A 17,049-nucleotide genomic window follows, 5' to 3' on the forward strand; every position below is an offset into this window, starting at 1 on the left:
TGTTGTAAAATGCTTGATGCTGCCAGCGCAACACCGCCATGCGGTGTTGTTCGTGATGGTAGTGAAGAAAGTTGCTTATGTTTTTAACGGGATCTTAACGAATATGGAGCAACCATGAACGTGTGGTCATTCTAGCAAGCAAAAGTGCGACAATGCGGGTGGGCAACTGATTTTCAAAAAGAACATTTGTGCCCGATGAACTTTTTGCAAGTATATTATTATTCAGCCTTAACAAGCAATAGCAATAAAACACTTTGAATTCAAAATTGTCATATTAGACCGGAATTGCTACGTGGAAACCTGGATTTCGCATGCAGAATTAATGTTGCGCATTTTTACGTTGGATCTTCATCTTGTTTCTTCCCAACAGGGTACGCTTTCGTGTGCGGCACCAACGATCTTGAAAACCGCAGCATCTCCAACTGACACTGACACTGACTGACACGAGTTTAACGAATTGAACGTAGAAAATAGATCTCGTGTGCGAATCTCGTTAAACGACGTTAAACAGAACGACGGTATTTCAATTTCCGGCTGTGTGCTGAGCCTGAATTTCGTTTCCACGGCGCAAGCTAAACACAAAAGCGATGAACGCAAGTGCTTTGAAGTCGGGTTTAGTACTACTCATTATGCTGTCAACAGTTGTGGATTACACAGGTAAGTGTGGTGCAAAAACTCGTGAAATTACTACGTTTGATTAGGTCATGATTTCAACTGTTCTGGAGCGCTCGAACTGTTCTGGAGGTTTTGGAGTTTTAAACCTGCGATAGTTTTTTGTCCCAACTTGGGGCACCGTTACGCAAAGACGATTCGTTTGATCCTGTGCAATGGACGATGAGCTTAACGACTCATCACGTTGGTTCGGCTTGCCGGTTATGCGTTTTTTTTAAATCTCATAAGAACGGACCGGGCCGTATTTATCTATGCGGGGGTTGTTTGTCGATAAATAATATATTTCACCGCTAAGCGGTCGTGTTTTTTTTAATGTTCAATTTGTCAAGCTCCGAAGAACGGAGCGTCATTAACGGATTTCTCTTTTTTATTTCAGTTGTTTTTTAGCATCTCCTTTCTATCATGCTTTCATTATAGTCAACCATTGGATGCTAGTTAGACCTTTTCTGGGTGTGCTGTTTATTTGTTGTATGTTTTTATTCAAAAGGATGTAGCTCTAGCTATACACCTTTTACAGGAGGACAATGTGTAGGAAAAACTTTTAAAATTAAACCGTGACTGGACAGTTTGTCTGAGTAGTCAGAGTAGTGACAATGAAGCAAGAAGAAAAGCTTAGGTTGTTTTGTATCATGCGGTCACTAATTGATGCTCACTGACGTAAGGTTAATATACGGAGCTTAAGTTGAAGCCAATTTTTAAGCCAAACCCGCGAAACTGAAATATAAAAATTCTAAAACAAACATACAAACAAGATGTAAAAATAAACGCTAAGCCGCTTTCTGTTCGGTGTGGCTCGTATATCTCGTTCTCGGGTACGAAAAAATGGTTTGATCCCTTAGCGAGACAATCACAGGGAAACTCTTCTTTTCCCACGGTTACCACCGAACGTAGTTTTGATTAATTAGGGAACGAACGATTCGGAGCTCGAAAGAAACTCGTTTTCGAGATAACGAGAGAAAGTGTAGATCAGAACAGGATAAACAGAAAAGTTTAATTGGAAGAAATTAATATTTTCGTTTTGACTACTTCGACACTAAATGAGGGCGACACTAATTATGGCACTAATACCAGATCAGCTAGCGAACTAAGTTCAATTGCTATTTACATTTTGATGGTTTCGTAATTCGATTACTTTTAACGTGAAGAATGCTTTAAGCCCGACCTCAGCAAATGCTAAGTACCACAGATGGTAAGGGGAAGATTCTTCACACGGCTTTTTCCTAAATATTGAAATCATGTTCCAATTATAATGTGCTCCACTACTAAGTTATGCATTTCCTGTATCTCTCCCATCACTCCCGCTGCAGACTGCTGTTCTAGCAGATCGATGCCCAAATCGAGGCCCCGGCCTGTATCGCACTTTCGCGGAGTAATAAGTACAACATCGACCACTACCATCTCCACGGTTACCCAGATCCAGCTGGACAGCTCCTCACCGCCCGAGACAACGTCGACGGTGACGGACGCACGTGCTCCGGTTGTTGATGGTGGTGGTGAGCAGCCGGCGGCAAGCTTCGATTTCCCCAACCGTAGTATCAACCCTGCAGATGAGCGCTTGAAAACGATCAACAAGGAGCAGAATCAACAGCAGCAGCACCATGTAAACGGTGCATCACCGTCCCGTAGCATTGGTATCGGCGACAAAGAGCAGCTGATGCGCATGGGTCGCTGTTCGCAACTTTTTGAGGAAAATTATTGCCTAAATGGCGGTCAATGTTACAACTTCACCATTGCCAACTCGACGATGCCGACGTGTGAGTGCGCTGATGGGTTTATGGGTGAACGGTGCGAATCAAAGTACCTGGATGGCACGTACCTGAGCATGCGCAAGCCGAAGATTCAGATCGAAACGGCCGGCGTGTATTACGGGGCATTTCTCACCCTGATGGTAGTGCTCGGTGTGTTCTACTACTTGCACTTTTTCGGCAATCGCCACCGTCATCAGCCGCTGGACAATCGTGCGGCCTTGTTTTGGCGTCTGGTACGAATGTGAGCAGGTAGTGCAGTGCACCCGTAATACCTCCGGTATGATGCCATCCACTACATCATTAAACAACCCACAGTCACAAAAAAACTAAAACTAAGAAAGGATTTGATATAGAACTACAGAAAATGCACATTAACACAAGAAACTACAAACTTTGGCTCGGCCTAGCTTCCAAACGAATTAGATGTTGAACTATAGTAATAGCAAAATCAAACTAGAAAAAACGACCCTCAAACATGCATACAACAACATTGAATCTTACAACAATCTTCAATCAGAATTAGAAATCGAGTTGAACAGGATTTGTGATTGTTCGCCTGGCTAGGTTGTAAACGTCTGATCTAAAAAGATCCTTCTCCTCTGCCACTCGAACGTGCTACAGAAACAGTGGTGCAGTCAATTAGTTTTGCGTTTATTCCGATGTCAGATGTCTAAACTTACGTGCAAAACCACGACTGAAATTGAGAATTATTACAGGAAAGGTTGCCAGATTTTCAAATTGCCTATTGAACCAGCTAATTTGGCGGAAAAAACACCAATAGCTACAAATACAAATACAAACAAATACACGCGAAGACAACTGAATGACGAAGACGATATACTGTATTTCCATCCACGCTGCATTAGCATTAGAAGAAACACCGCAGTAAAAGGTGCTGTTTATCCGTACGCACGACTGCCGTACGATTCTAGTGATAAGTTTAGATAAGACACTACGAGCGTAGTGATTAGTAAGGATAAATAGGATTTTCCGTAACTAATATATAACTCTTAACTAGAAAATAGCAGAAGGATACTCGGTGGCTGTGTGTGTGTGTATTGGTGTAGTTGTGAAGATAGAGTTTTCGATGAAAGGGCAAGAAAAACCTATCACAGTAGATTTCTTGTGTGTAAAACATCAACAGGAATAAAACACGGTAGAGATGCAGAAGGCGTAAGGGGATGGTCGATGTGACTGTTGGTATACTGCCATCAAACACACTTCAAGCATCATCACAGCAGAGTAAAAGCCAACACGCACGTAAGCCAAAAGCTAGAGTTATACCCTTCATTTTCTCTTCCCTTCGTTGTACAGAACAATTGAAATTTTGCATAACTATCGGTAGGCAGATAGCGAGAAGTGAACTGAAGTAAAACAATGTATGCAAAAAAACAGTAATGTGTGGAACCATCCTGTCATGGGACGATACTTCCCCTTTGATTTTTCGATTATCCAACAGGTCTAAGGAGAGCTTATGGTGCTTTATGGTCTAGCTAAATGTACGTTGCACTAGAGACCAAACCATACATGCATGATTATACAATACACTAAATGAACGCTAAAATAAACGCGAAAGGGACAAAATGAGTAGCACCGCAAAAATACATAATATCCAAGCAAAATTAATTGATGCGAATGTTAATGTGCATGACTGGCATTATAAAAACTAAAACGGTAGAAATCCTTCAAATAATAGTATATCATATTGGTAGATTCCCACCGACGTGTGGTTTGCTGAACCTCCTTTGTGTAACTATCGGCCTTTTTCTAATTTGTTCTTGGTTTTCAGTAGAACAAACATTGTTCAACAATTTTTTATTCTGACCTACTATCAGTTAGTTTATGCACCAACGTAGTCGATACTTGTCGCGAATCATAGTCCCGAATTTGATTCATCATTTTCTTTTTTGTTTGGTTGTTCAAAGTCAGATACAAGTATAATTGAGAGAAATGTTTTTTTTTATCTGAAAGGTAGCGCGTTGCTTTATCAACTGCTATCGATCAAAAAGTCATGATTAAAACAACAAAATGAGCTTATCTGTGAGTTGAGCTTGATCCTATCTGTGAAAACCTATATAAAGGGGAGTAATGAAATTCGATTACCTAGCGTGACATTATAAACGAACATTCCACTGATTCGAAAAACCGAACATTCAACTTTGTTTCGGTACACCATTGTTGGAATTGATCGAAAGATTTTACCATTTCACATTTACCCACACGCATTCACATTCGATCGTTCATTCTACAGCATAGTGTTTCTCGAAAATAGTTGATGTAAATGGTAGAATAGTCATTACGCATTGTATTGTTATGTTTCCCTTTATTCTGTGGTACGTTTTAGTACTTCTATGTGTTCTCTTCTTCATGTTCTCGATCGACCAATAGGGGATCTTTTATAACTATGGTTTAAAACTTTTAGCTACCAGCTGCGGTACGTGTCCGACTAAAACTTAGTGTCTTGTTTTGTCAAAATTGCATAAAAAACGGTCAAAGGTTCCTTCATTAGAAAGCTGTCTGGTTGACAACAGAAGCCGGTTATGTTTGATAATGCACCATAGAAACAGTTTTCTCTCTACACAATCTCTTTTCGATGCTTAATGTTTATAGGGAATAGCCTTTTCCTTCCCGATGAGATGATACGAGAAAGAATAATGGAAAAGTATTGAGTAGGACCACGAAGAAAACAGTATTATTGAGTATAATGTAATGACAGTTATGAATGATGCAAGTTACATCCTTTTACCAAAATGGTAACAAAGCAAAACATGTGTCACGCTGCATATGAACGAGTTACGTTATAAGTAGAAAACGAGACGCGTTAATATCTTCAGAGTAGAGAGCGAAGCTTTTCCGCAACATACTTAAACAAAATTTAACGCCTCGATAATTGCAGAATATTTGAACTATCATCACATTATTTGTACTTATTCTTCGATAAACTTTTATTCTCCATCATCATCTAGTTTTAACTATTTATCGGATGATTTTTTAATAGCTTTTAGATATTTTTTTTTTCATTCTTTTAAAATCATTTGTAAGGAAAGCGGCGAATCGTTCGATGCTTTAACAAACAAGAAATACTTCTCCAAACATATACATTCTATTTAGAATTATAATAACTAATTTCGCTGAGAACGACGTATAGAACGTCAGCGAACTGCCTTATGATAGTGTCCTTAGGTAGATGAAAAGAAAGGCTGAAAACAAAATATCGTCTTGCAAAGACCTTGAAACCACAATAAAATCATTTGATAGATTCTGCATACACATAAATGCAAGTAATTTCCCCCATATATGTGTAGATATTTTGTAAAGTTTACGTAAAAAATACGGAAAATTAGTAAAAGAATCAATAAAAAAAAGGGCGAACAAATTTGCGCCATTGGACAAAAACGAAAAATAACGATGAACGATCATTTTATGATGGTAGCAAGTATAGTTGCTGATGTACCATTCCATTCCCAAACTAATTCAAAAACCAATATCTTTATAAAAGCCTACTTCTCAACTATGTAATTAGCGATTGTACGCTTAATACACAAGCACATACACAAGCGCATTATCAACATTTGGTTCCTATCGAATTTAAGTTAAAAAAATGTATGCATATATTAACACATTCTGCGCCAGTTGTTGTACCGGCTGTTGTACCAGTACCAGTTGATCAATGTTGAATTGTTTAATGTGCTTTTGTTTGCACAGAAGAAATAAAGCGCAGTATCAAGCATCACATATTTACTATAATCGCTGTAGGAATATTGTTGATTACTTCATAGAGGAAGAAAACTAACACGCATACGGGTAAGTGCAGCATACTAGAAGAAAAAAATGATAAAATGTGACCACAATAGTGACAATATAAGTCTTTTCCCTCACACAACCATTCAATGTCTCTGATTTTATATTATGTTTTGTTGGTGCATAATTTTGTGTGTATTGCTTTCAATCCATTCGCTTGGAGTTTCGTATAAATTTAGTGAGAATAGCATTTTTGGATTCTTTTGACAGTGTTACACAATAACGAATACATTACTATTGAAGTAATTGTCTCAAGCCTATTGAAGTCCGCTTGGTTTCAAAAATAGAAGATGCATAAAGCGTTGTTTATGTACTATGTACTTGAGTATTGAGAAGAAGAGTTAATCATTATTCCACAAGAATGTGTAGGCCACCGATAGCGAGATCGACAATCCCCTTCCAATTAATAACCTTTCGACAATAACTTCTTTGAAAATGTTGTCGATCAAATTGATGCTGCATCAAGTAGTTTGAGAAGTTATTAGATGTTCCAGGATTATATAGGCAAAACAATAAAAACGAAACCACTTCAGCAAAGGGGAAAATGCGTGGATAACTCGAATAAAACCGTAATGTTACATAGATAGCGATTACAATTTTGTCATTGATTTTTTTTCGACATCAACGCAAGACACAAATCAACACACGCCTAACTGGTTGAATATTATACGCCGATACGAATAGATACGTGCAGCAACAGAAGCAGTAGGAGGTAATAGAAGTAAGTAATCTAAAGAAAGTAAGGTTTTAATCGATGAAAGCCGAAAGCTTATAACTATCATTTTCAACTACTGCGAGTTGCGTCAATGCACATAAATACTGTAGGAGAATTCAAAACTACCTATTTAAATCACGGTTGTAGCTCAAGTCAACGAGCGAACATTATGGAGAGAAACTATTTACGGAAACTAAAAAAAAACACGATCAGAAAGTAAAAAACGAGTATTTTTTAAATTTATTATCATCGTCTGAAAACAGTCGTATTACAAGCACCAACTTCAAAGTTTGGCACACAGTTTATGGTAAAACTATAAATGCACACTTATCTTAAACATGTCTCAGCTGTGTTTGATTGCTTCGAGGTTCGCTCGAAGGGCGCATGTTCATAAATTCGTCTTTTTAATATTTCTTCCACACATCTTTTATAAATTAATCCTGAGGATTTTTGCTCTTTTGTTGTTGGTTGGTTAGTACTTGTTCGTACGATCAAGTAAACAAGAGACTAGATTGGAGAGGAACAATGTGAAGTGTGCATAAATTAAAACTACGTTTAGAAAATCAAGAAAACAAAATTATTGATAGTTATCAAGTGGTAAACAAACACCTGCCCTAAAATGTATCTTCTCTGCTTTTGATTTCTTCAGCGTTCACTCGAAGAACGCTAGACACAAATTCATCATTGCTGCAGATATTACTAATTTTATGTTTACTGTACTATCAAGTACGTTCACTGTCGTCTCGAAGTGAACTTTTTCGTCTCACAACCTGATATAACTAAAGCAACGATGAGAAGTTGGAACCAGTGAGGTTACTAACTAACTAGATAACCTTTTAGTTGCTGTTTAGCTTTATGTCCCTACATGACATAATCATCGTTGCAGCTAGTGAGCTAGTCTTCATCTTCTTCTTCATCTTCCGATTCGGGCAAAATATGGACCGGCAGAGACGCAACTGATTCGTGACTGTCTGAGCTGTGCGTCACTTCAATTTGAACGTTGGTTTGGTTTCCGTTGTACAGCTTGCTAGTGTGCAGCAGAAACACCTCTACTCCGTGCATGTTCGGTGCAAGCTTGTTTAGCACCAACTGCAGAATAACGTCGTCCTTGGAATCAAATCCGAGAAAGAGCAGAAACTCGAGCATTGCGGAACGGTAGTGGTAGGTGCTTTTTGGATTGTGTACGGCATCAAGCTGGTAGTATTTTCGCACAAGCGCCTGTACTCGGAGCAGAGTAGCAGCTTTAATGTCCATTGCAGCGGTTTGCTGCATAACGTCACTGTCATCGTTCTGTGGTAAGTAGCGAGCATACGTGAAGTATTTGCGGACTGTTGCACCTAATGCCAGGCAGAGACCATGGCGAAAGTTATCATCAGATTTTTTAGTGAATAGAGTGATGATGAGATGTTCCCAGATCGCCGGTAGCACAGTGTGATCGTGAACATTCGCGAAACTTTCTGCAGCCAATTGCCGCACTAAGCTGTGTTGGTGACACAGTAGCTGCCAAATAGCCAAGCGAATCTTGTAAACCGTCTGCTGCTGCACAGGTATCCCGTACGCTCGGTATTCGAGTTTTGATAACAGAACCAAGACAGGTATGATGTGTGATGTCCATTCCTGGTTCTCTTGAAGTACACGTATCATGAATGGCATGCTATGGTGTAATTTGACGCACAGCTCGTCAAGCGAGACGTACTTTGGAAACCAGGCGCATTGCTGATCGAAACACTGTTGCCGATGACCGGTCAGTTTAGTAACGAGCAGTGTGAATAGACCATTGGCCGCATTTCGCACAACCCACTGGTTAGAGCGAATACTCACTAGCGCAACAATCAGTAGTTCATTGGCGTACTCGAGTATCGTTTCGTTCAGTGACGCATCCTGAACGAGCAACTTCAACTGGTGCAGCTGTAACACACTGAGCTGAGAGACAGGCTCGTTACCCAAACTTGCATAATAGGCAGCGGCTAGCTCGCGCAGCTTCACATGTTCCTCGAGGTACATTCGCAAGAATGAACCATAGACATTACCATCGGTATCATTGCGTACAAAGTTCCACACGAGCCACAGGTAGCCTCGATGGCGACGAAACTCGTATTGCTCCGTGCGGGCGTGCATTTCAAGGCATGTCCAATACTTTCGCTCGAACAGCTGCACGATCGCGTTCGGGTGAAAATGACGATTGTGGTGACTACGATCTTCACCAATGTTGGATGGTAATTGGTTCGTGGCCATCTCTTTACTTTTCAACTGAGTGACATGGCGCACCAAAAGTCCTAGTGAGCTGCCGATGTTCTCGATAGCGGCTCGATGGCAACAGTTAAGCATGCTGTTGATTAGTACGTCCAAGCAGCGGGTGATCGTTTCTAGTGCGTTTTGCCGTTCTTGGTAGTGATCGACGAGCCAAATGGCGAAGTTTTTGATAAACGAAGCCGCTGACTGTGAAGCAAAGAGTAGAAGGAAAAACACAAATCAACAAACTTTGATAATTATGGGTAAAAATGAATAAATTTTGATCGAGTTGTAATGTGTGGGAGTAATATGGAGGAACAATGAACGAACCGTTACACCAGCGAACTGTATGCACTATCCGACGAGCTTATTATCGCGCAGCGCATACGTTTCAGGCTGGTCTTTCCATGAGAATGACAGATGTCGAACCAGCCTGAACAAAATCTTGTGAGACCGTCCAGAAGGACACAGTATCCGGCACGGATCAAGCAATACTCACGCGTAAGGATTTCCACAATGCTACTTGCAGTGCGCGTTTCGCCTTAACCGCTGCAACAGAGTCACCGGCGTCATCGACTCTTCCGCCTTCGGGGATTACCACCACCCACTTCGCGGACCTTTCCAGTAGCATCTGCAAGCTGCGATCCATAATGTCAAAGTTTGTTCCATCCACAGTGGGCTCTTCTTCCGCTCCCATTTCTGCTCCCGCTCCCGCTCCGGCTTCCGCTCCGGCTTCCGCTCCGACTTCCGCTCCGGCTTCCGCTCCGACTTCCGCTCCGGCTTCCGCTCCGGCTTCCGCTAAGGCTTCGGCTCCCACTTCCGCTTCGACGTCCGCTTCGGCAATCTGTTGTTTTGCCAAATTAAGCTTCTCCACTGCCAGATTGACTACATTCACAACCAGATGTAATAAGCGTTCGAATCCCTCGATCCGTTGCAGTAGCGGTCGTGCTTGTTCAAAACCGAAAAACGTTTCATTCGCTCGGTCCACCACACGATACAGCTGTCTTTCCGGGGTTTTCGCTGCATCCGCGACAGCAGCACCATAGAAATCGTTTTCATGGCTGTAAAAAGCAATCGTCAGATCGTATTCGATAGTCTCCAAATCCTCAGAAAGTGATGTCAGCCATGACTGAACAACATCCGTGCTGTTTTTGTTGCCAGAGTAGAGTTCTGCCAGCCTGCCAAGTAACTCCTTTTCGAAATGGTACGCTGTCGATTTGTTGTACAGAAGCTTGGCCGTTGCCCGTTGAATGTCCTCGAATTCGCTACGCAGTAAATAATCCAGTGAGTAGATGACGACTCGGTGTGATGAGCCCAAACTGTCGAGCGTTAATGGTTCGGGCAACAGTGGAGCAATCCACCCAATGTTCTGGTTTGGACGACTCACCATTTGGTAAGGGCTGGTCGGACGGAACTCAAAGAACATCTCCACAAATGCAGAATACATTTGGAGCGCTGTAAGAGTAGGATGGTAGAAGTACAGCTTGGACGAACTTGTCAACAAATAATTATTGTACATTTCAAACGACATGAAACGTGCCAGGATAAGTTGTGTTTCTCGGCCAACCGTCGATGTCACTTCTATTGTGGCCGGAACTTGATGCAGCAACTGTCGGCACTCCTTGACAACGGTGGTGCACAGGTTGCTATCGGTTGATGAGTTGATCACTTCCAGTGCAAACTGTATCAGTTTCGTCATTGCGATGGGCAGCCACACAGCGCATTCATTGTCATCTGCGTCGATCACTTGCTGTGGCTTTCGCCACCCAATACGAATATGATGGGCGAGCGTTTCAAACATAAGGCTGTAAGACAAAGGCGATGGTTTGGCCTGCTCGGTCAATTGGCACAGAAGAACGAGTAGGCCGTGGAGGTTCGAGTGCGTTTCAAACTGTCGCCGGAACACTTTGGCTACAAGGTATAGCTTCTCGTATGCAGTGTCAGATTGCAGAAAATCGGGCAAACTGTTCATTGCTTCGTCGGTGTCATCGCTATTCAGTACGAGACGATCTAGTTCCAACTGCCGATAGATTTTCGCCAAATCCGTTGGTGAGAGGCAGCTGCACCAATGTTTGACCATGTTGCGGCATAAGTTTATATTTGCAGTGCGTAGCAACTCAACGATCACATTATAAACGAAGGGTCGGTTTTCGCGAAGCAGTGTACGGACGAGCGTCTGTCCTCCGCGCATTAGATGCTTGTAGTTGAGAGACAATTTAAGCACGTCGGCAAGTTCCGTCATTGCGACGCTGAGCTGTGGCAGTAGAGTCTCCAGCGAGTATTGGTCTAGCAGCAGTACCAGTAGGTGAAACTTGTTACGGTTCAACCAAGACCAGCGAGCCACCACCGGCAGAACATTGGACCAGACGAAAGCCCTCACCTTCAACAGATGTTTCAGCAATGTGAACATGTGTTCGCGTGTTGCATAGTACGGAGATTCGAGATTCGCTAACACTGCGTACCAAACCTGGCCGGGGGAGTGATGACAATTTGCCACGGAAGAGTTCAGGCGCTCGAAGCTGAGCATATTTTCTACAACCGTGTTGAACCAGCGCGTGTAACCGGCACTAGCAACCAACAGCTCCCGATTGAGTTCCGGTAGCCGACGAAGTAGCTTCGAGTTTTCCTCGAAAAAAGAAATGAAATGGGATCCTAACATACCCCAGATGATAATGCTTCTCTCGGCGGCAGTTTTGCCGTCAAAAGCTGCTGCGTCATCAAACGGGACCATTGCATGGCGTAGGTTGTTGTAGTAGCACAAACGAAAGTACGACTTGCAAATAATCTTCTGCGTCGAGTACGGTATTCGCTCATCCGCGAGAAGACTGGCGAGTAGTTCGATCAGCTTTTGATTGCTGCTGCTGGGAAGATTGTCTGCGCTGTTTTTTCCATACCGTAGCAGCTGTGCTCCTACCTTTTGCACGCCTATACTGGCCGCCGCGGCAGGTACCGGTTTCCGGCAACGATGCGAAATGAAAATATTCTACAAAGCGAAATGAAAATTCCCATGTGATATAAAATTTATTATGAAATCGTCACTTTTCTCAAATCCCGAATGTCCGTCAACGTTCGTTTCCACGGTTTTGACCGGCTGGGGTTTCGGCCGACCGCTCGATTATGCGTACCTGACAAACGTATATTACTGTGGCGAGCGATCTTGGTGGGTTCAGCTGTTCCATCCACTGCGCGCACTGCATTTCGAACGATTGCTCTACTTCACCTTGCACAAAGTGCGGCGCCATCTTGCAGAGTTTTTAACTATTTTCGATAGTAACAATTTTCTTCAGTGCAAGCAAGCAGCGCGTTTCGCGTCCCTTCACTTTCGAAGCCCGCCTTGCAAGAATTGACATTTGCGGCAACGACGTATCCGGAAAGGGTTGTATCGAACCCTTTGCCCAAACGTAAATATAAATACAAGCAAACGTCAAAAAACGCAACTTTGAGATTAATGCGTTTCTTTGCCCTTCGGTTATTTCTTGCGTTTCACACCTAAGGAAAAATCCGTCCTGCCCAACCGCCACGAGTAGCGGTTCTTATTTAAATAATAAGAAATGGAATCCGAAATGGCATTAAATTAAATTAATTTTAAAATTGTAGAAAGCCCAAGCGTTTTTTTTCACGACAACATTTGTATAAAAGCTCTCCAGCATATTTTTGTAAAGCTTCTCAGAAGCTTTTCCGATTAGCATAAAGCATAACTGAAAAATTTCAGCAGTATCGGCTTCTTCCTTTGAACCACCTTTCGTCATATGATGTCTCGATGTGTCAAGATGAGATAACCCTTTCCATAGTTGAGTTTATTATTTCATTATGTTTTTTTTTAATATTTTCAATTGAGCAACTTTATGGTAAAAGTAGTGCTAATGATATTTAAAATAAAATTGGTTTGGATTTCGTAACTGCATTAATGCTACTCGTTTGACAATGACGTTTATCTGGGTGGCGATGCTGCGTGCTGAGAGCGTACGCATACAAAGAGAGTATTGAACAGGCAACGAAGCCAGTTGCTGTGGCACACACACTACTATCTTTAAGTGCGCACTAGAGGTAATATTGATATTGACTAACGATATAATTGTTTTAGGCCGAGAGAGCTCTAAATAGGGTTAAAAAGATACTTTAACAAAAACAGTTCACTAACGTTCTACTTGACGTGCAGTCTTTTTGCACAGCCATGCGCATTGAAGCTGTATTTTTCTTTCGTCAAAACACAATTTTACCGCTCACGCTAAAGATCATGAATGGTGTAGTGAGGTTTCACCAAACAAACAGTCGTAGCGACCAGCTGGACTCAATGTTAAACCTGGGCCACACACAGTCAGTCCAAATTTGCTGTGGCAGTCGTGTGCTGCGTAGCATGATGCGTTCGCATCAGATAAGAACTCCGTGTAGCGATGGGTAGTGAAAAATTAGCACGAATGGTACGAATAATAACTTTACAGACAATTTGTGCTATAACAGAAATCTATTCCAGCTTTAAAAGTGATTATTAGAGCAGATCTGAACGTTTCCAACTGGCTTCATACTACACTATCAGGGACACATCTGGTAGAAACAATCCTTTATTTATTCAAGCTAGTTATGCTGGTTTTTCACTTTTGAAAATGGAATTGATGCCTGTCTTAGTGTGGATTGTTTGTAGCAGGAACGAATAAGAAGTAAACATAAAGGGATCCTTTTCCACAGCCTAGGTCCCGAGGTGCGAGAGATGGCCCGATCCGCGGCATCCTTCTTAGTGAGTTTCATGCTGTGGCGGGGTCAAAGATTAGCTGTCAGGTACCAGATAACCTAATCTCGAAAGAAGTGTTCGACTCAATTCGAACCTTCATTATCCCAAAGCCACAGCTGCAACGATGTATCCTTACGATGTAAGTAATGTTGCCCATATTATGTGTAGGTTTTGTGTTCGGAATGTGTATTAGACGAGTGATAGTATTCTCGAAATGTTCGTGCATCAGGAACTTCAGTTCGGCCGCATAATATACGCCCAAAGTTAGGTACGGTGAGAACACAAGGAGCAAAACTTGGCTTTTTTTGCACTACAAATTGCAGCAAATGAGGTGCTCGGTCTAGCACCCAACCGTTTCCAATACTTTTTCGGCAAACTAATAGCGCATTAGCAAACCTTAGTCTCTAACTGTAAGCATTTTATCTGTAGGCGTTTAGTCTTGTCAAGCAACCTACTGGTATAGTTTTATATCCCCAGCACGAGCGTTTATGAACCGTAACAAGTACTTTATAACAACTATGAAGCATTAAAAGTCTTCGATGAGTAATCATTACAATTCGTATCCAAGTTTACGGCATTAATATCTTTCTGATAGCTTATGGTTAGCGCAATATTCCTAATCCTTCGATGCGGCTGGTATACGTTTACGTGATACGAAAAACCAGCTTTCTACACGTTTTCAGTTAAGTTGACAAAAATAGTTTCAATAGCTACACGCTTTCAGCTAAGCTAACAAACAATCAAACTATTATGTTTGAATTCCATTTTTGATACTGGAGAGAAAGTGAACAGAGCTACAAATTTCTTTCGGCTGCATGCCGTCTATACAAAAACTGCCATTGAAATAAATTTTATGTTTTTAGTGGATCATTATTGGTTTATTTTATTTATTTATTAATACTATAGAACGGACAGAACAAACTTTAAGTGTTGCACTCCAGTCGAAGAACTGTCACATTAGCAGATAGTTTGTTCCAAAAAAACACTTTTGGTATTACATCCGTCATATCTATATTGACACTAATACTGTTTAAGCTGTATTTTATCGTATCGTATCGTATAGTGTCGTAATTCTGATATATTTGAAACCAGTTATTATTTCAGAGAATCTTTAATCGTGATCAACATGTGAAAAATGTTCTTAAATATGCACTTCAAACAAAATCCGGTACACCCTTACAGAAAAATTGGAGATAAACGGTTTAATCAGTCAACTTTCTTAAAAAATTTCTTGTATCCCATATATTATATATGTAACACCAACTTATGATGATGTATGATGGAATTATTGTTCTTTTCTTGCAGCAATATACTGGGCCACAAGGTGATAGGATATCCCGTGCTAATTAATCATGTACGCTACCAACGGAATGCTTTCTATTTTAATCTGTGTTTTGTGTGTGATTCATTGTCACGAACCGTGCAGTACGAGGCAGTGGTGAAGAAACTCTCAGAATATTTGCTAATGATGGAGGAGGAGACGTCTTTCCTTTCATGTTCCGAGAAGAACGGCAACATTCACAATCTCCTGACATGTATACTGCGCGATCTAAACGAATGCCAAGTGGCCACAATCGTAGAAGGCAGCACGACGATCTATTTGAAAATCGGACGCCTCAAACCGGATCCTCCACCTGTCCAGGATCACCAGGTACCTCTCCTGTGCCGCGGGTTCGAGGATACGGATTTGGACGCATGGGACCTGACTACACAGCAAGTGCTACCATTTGTCAATGGCATGAATCATGTGGCGCGGATTGCTGCTGAAGCGGACGTCGAAAATCAGCTTGTGAAGTCCTGCATCCAGAATCTGGTCTACTACGGAGTGGTACAGCTGTTGCCACTTCTAAAGTACAGCAACGTGTACATGTGCACGCGAGCGTTGCAGAAACTGACGCGTAACCGTACCTTTGCGGACGAGTGTCGCCGTTATGTGCAGCTGCACACAGCCAAGGATTCGGTGCGGTTACCGAGCCTATTTAATATCCTACAACTGTACTCGCAAATGACACACGGCGTAACGCTTCGCTCGCTCTGTCAGCGGCTCTGTCCACGCGACAACAACATCGACGAGCGGAAGTTGGTATCATTCGGGCTGCAATACTGTCTCATCCGCTGTATTAACAAGTATCCCATTTTCACCGGTTCAGTACCAACGCCAAAACATAAGCTCTACACAGGACTGAACAGCTTTGATGAGATCTGTTGCAAAACCGGCCTAGCGCCTAGTCGTATTGAGCAGGAAATAGATATGGATTCGAATGTAACCGTTATTTGGAAGTGAGTGCATGCACGAATACAGGCTGCTAGTACTGGTTCAAAATTAATTTTATGCACGATGTCAGAAACATAATTCACACGCGCATCGAGATTATCTTAACTACTACGAGATTATGGTACATGATGCTCGGATTCGGTAGATTATTTTAAAAACTTTTTTGCATGTTTTGCTGTTCTTCTTTTAATTTTTCGTTAATTCAATGTTTGCTTAGTAGGTCACGAACTTGTTGTTTAATTTATTGCCTGATCGTGCGTTTTGTCGACGGAGTTTTAACCAGTTTTTCGTAATCGAATCGCGTCCGCAAGGTGCTAGTTTGATGTCTATTATTGTGAAGGATTTACACAAACCTCAGATGGCCCCCGTTTTATTCATAGCTTTATATGCCTGTTTGTAAACAGTCTGCTCAGTCACTAGCTACTACTGGTGACCACCTGTTGTGTCACAGAATTCTTCAGGCCACTAGAAGCTGGCAAAAGATATTCGTATCGAAAGCATGTTAGATTTGTAGCATTTTAACGTATCATCGCAGTCTATGTCTCACAAATAAAGTGTATGATACTATGAATCAAATTTCTAATAAAAAAAACTGTAACGGTTCCTTTTGGCTTTTATCCGAAAATTGTTGCAAAAACATAAAGTATACACTTCGTAAACATACTAAAACTTTACACTTGTACACACTCACTTGCACCAGAAATTCTATAATTGCAGACAATTATGCATTAAAACATTTTATTGTCATTCAGATTACAAAGCTCCTATTGATTATACTTGAGCGCGTGTATTACACATAAAATGTTGAATTCAATCAAAACACATGCAAAGGAAAAGGAAACCGTTTCAAAAAAAACCGTTTCAGATTCGGGAACGT

General features: G+C 41.5%; 3 protein-coding genes across 3 annotated transcripts; 2 read left to right on the top strand and 1 right to left on the bottom strand.

Moving 5' to 3' along the window:
• Positions 1 to 543: 543 nt before the first annotated feature.
• LOC128267255 (protein spitz-like) lies at positions 544 to 5,341 on the top strand. The gene is made up of 2 exons (XM_053004064.1): positions 544 to 657; positions 1,980 to 5,341. Exons 1-2 carry the CDS (start codon positions 588 to 590, stop codon positions 2,663 to 2,665), a joined length of 756 nt encoding a protein of 251 aa, XP_052860024.1. The 5' UTR covers positions 544 to 587; the 3' UTR covers positions 2,666 to 5,341.
• A 2,489-nt stretch (positions 5,342 to 7,830) lies between these two features.
• LOC128278749 (uncharacterized) lies at positions 7,831 to 12,410 on the bottom strand. Its single transcript, XM_053017481.1, has 3 exons — positions 12,294 to 12,410; positions 9,767 to 12,151; positions 7,831 to 9,375 (listed from the first exon to the last, which is right to left on the bottom strand). Exons 1-3 carry the CDS (start codon positions 12,408 to 12,410, stop codon positions 7,831 to 7,833), a joined length of 4,047 nt encoding a protein of 1,348 aa, XP_052873441.1.
• Positions 12,411 to 13,385: 975 nt separating this feature from the next.
• On the top strand, positions 13,386 to 16,759 carry LOC128266959 (GATOR complex protein NPRL2). The gene is made up of 3 exons (XM_053003752.1): positions 13,386 to 13,589; positions 13,855 to 14,036; positions 15,203 to 16,759. Exons 1-3 carry the CDS (start codon positions 13,563 to 13,565, stop codon positions 16,179 to 16,181), a joined length of 1,188 nt encoding a protein of 395 aa, XP_052859712.1. The 5' UTR covers positions 13,386 to 13,562; the 3' UTR covers positions 16,182 to 16,759.
• The last annotated feature ends 290 nt before the right edge of the window (positions 16,760 to 17,049 follow it).

Source organism: Anopheles cruzii, chromosome X, assembly GCF_943734635.1.
Source record: "Anopheles cruzii chromosome X, idAnoCruzAS_RS32_06, whole genome shotgun sequence".
NCBI lineage: Eukaryota > Metazoa > Arthropoda > Insecta > Diptera > Culicidae > Anopheles > Anopheles cruzii.

What these genes read in the sequence shown, in the direction of transcription:
- LOC128267255 (XM_053004064.1), top strand. Translation starts at nt 588, where the DNA reads ATGAACGCAAGTGCTTTGAAGTCGGGTTTAGTACTACTCATTATGCTG. An exon ending in AACAGTTGTGGATTACACAG is followed by an intron (nt 658 to 1,979) that starts GTAAGTGTGGTG and finishes CTCCCGCTGCAG; the next exon opens with ACTGCTGTTCTAGCAGATCG.
- LOC128278749 (XM_053017481.1), bottom strand. Translation starts at nt 12,410, where the DNA reads ATGGCGCCGCACTTTGTGCAAGGTGAAGTAGAGCAATCGTTCGAAATG. An exon ending in CAGTAATATACGTTTGTCAG is followed by an intron (nt 12,152 to 12,293) that starts GTACGCATAATC and finishes TTCGCTTTGTAG; the next exon opens with AATATTTTCATTTCGCATCG. An exon ending in GGTCCGCGAAGTGGGTGGTG is followed by an intron (nt 9,376 to 9,766) that starts GTAATCCCCGAA and finishes TTTGCTTCACAG; the next exon opens with TCAGCGGCTTCGTTTATCAA.
- LOC128266959 (XM_053003752.1), top strand. Translation starts at nt 13,563, where the DNA reads ATGGGTAGTGAAAAATTAGCACGAATG. An exon ending in GTGAAAAATTAGCACGAATG is followed by an intron (nt 13,590 to 13,854) that starts GTACGAATAATA and finishes CCTTTTCCACAG; the next exon opens with CCTAGGTCCCGAGGTGCGAG. An exon ending in CAACGATGTATCCTTACGAT is followed by an intron (nt 14,037 to 15,202) that starts GTAAGTAATGTT and finishes CTTTTCTTGCAG; the next exon opens with CAATATACTGGGCCACAAGG.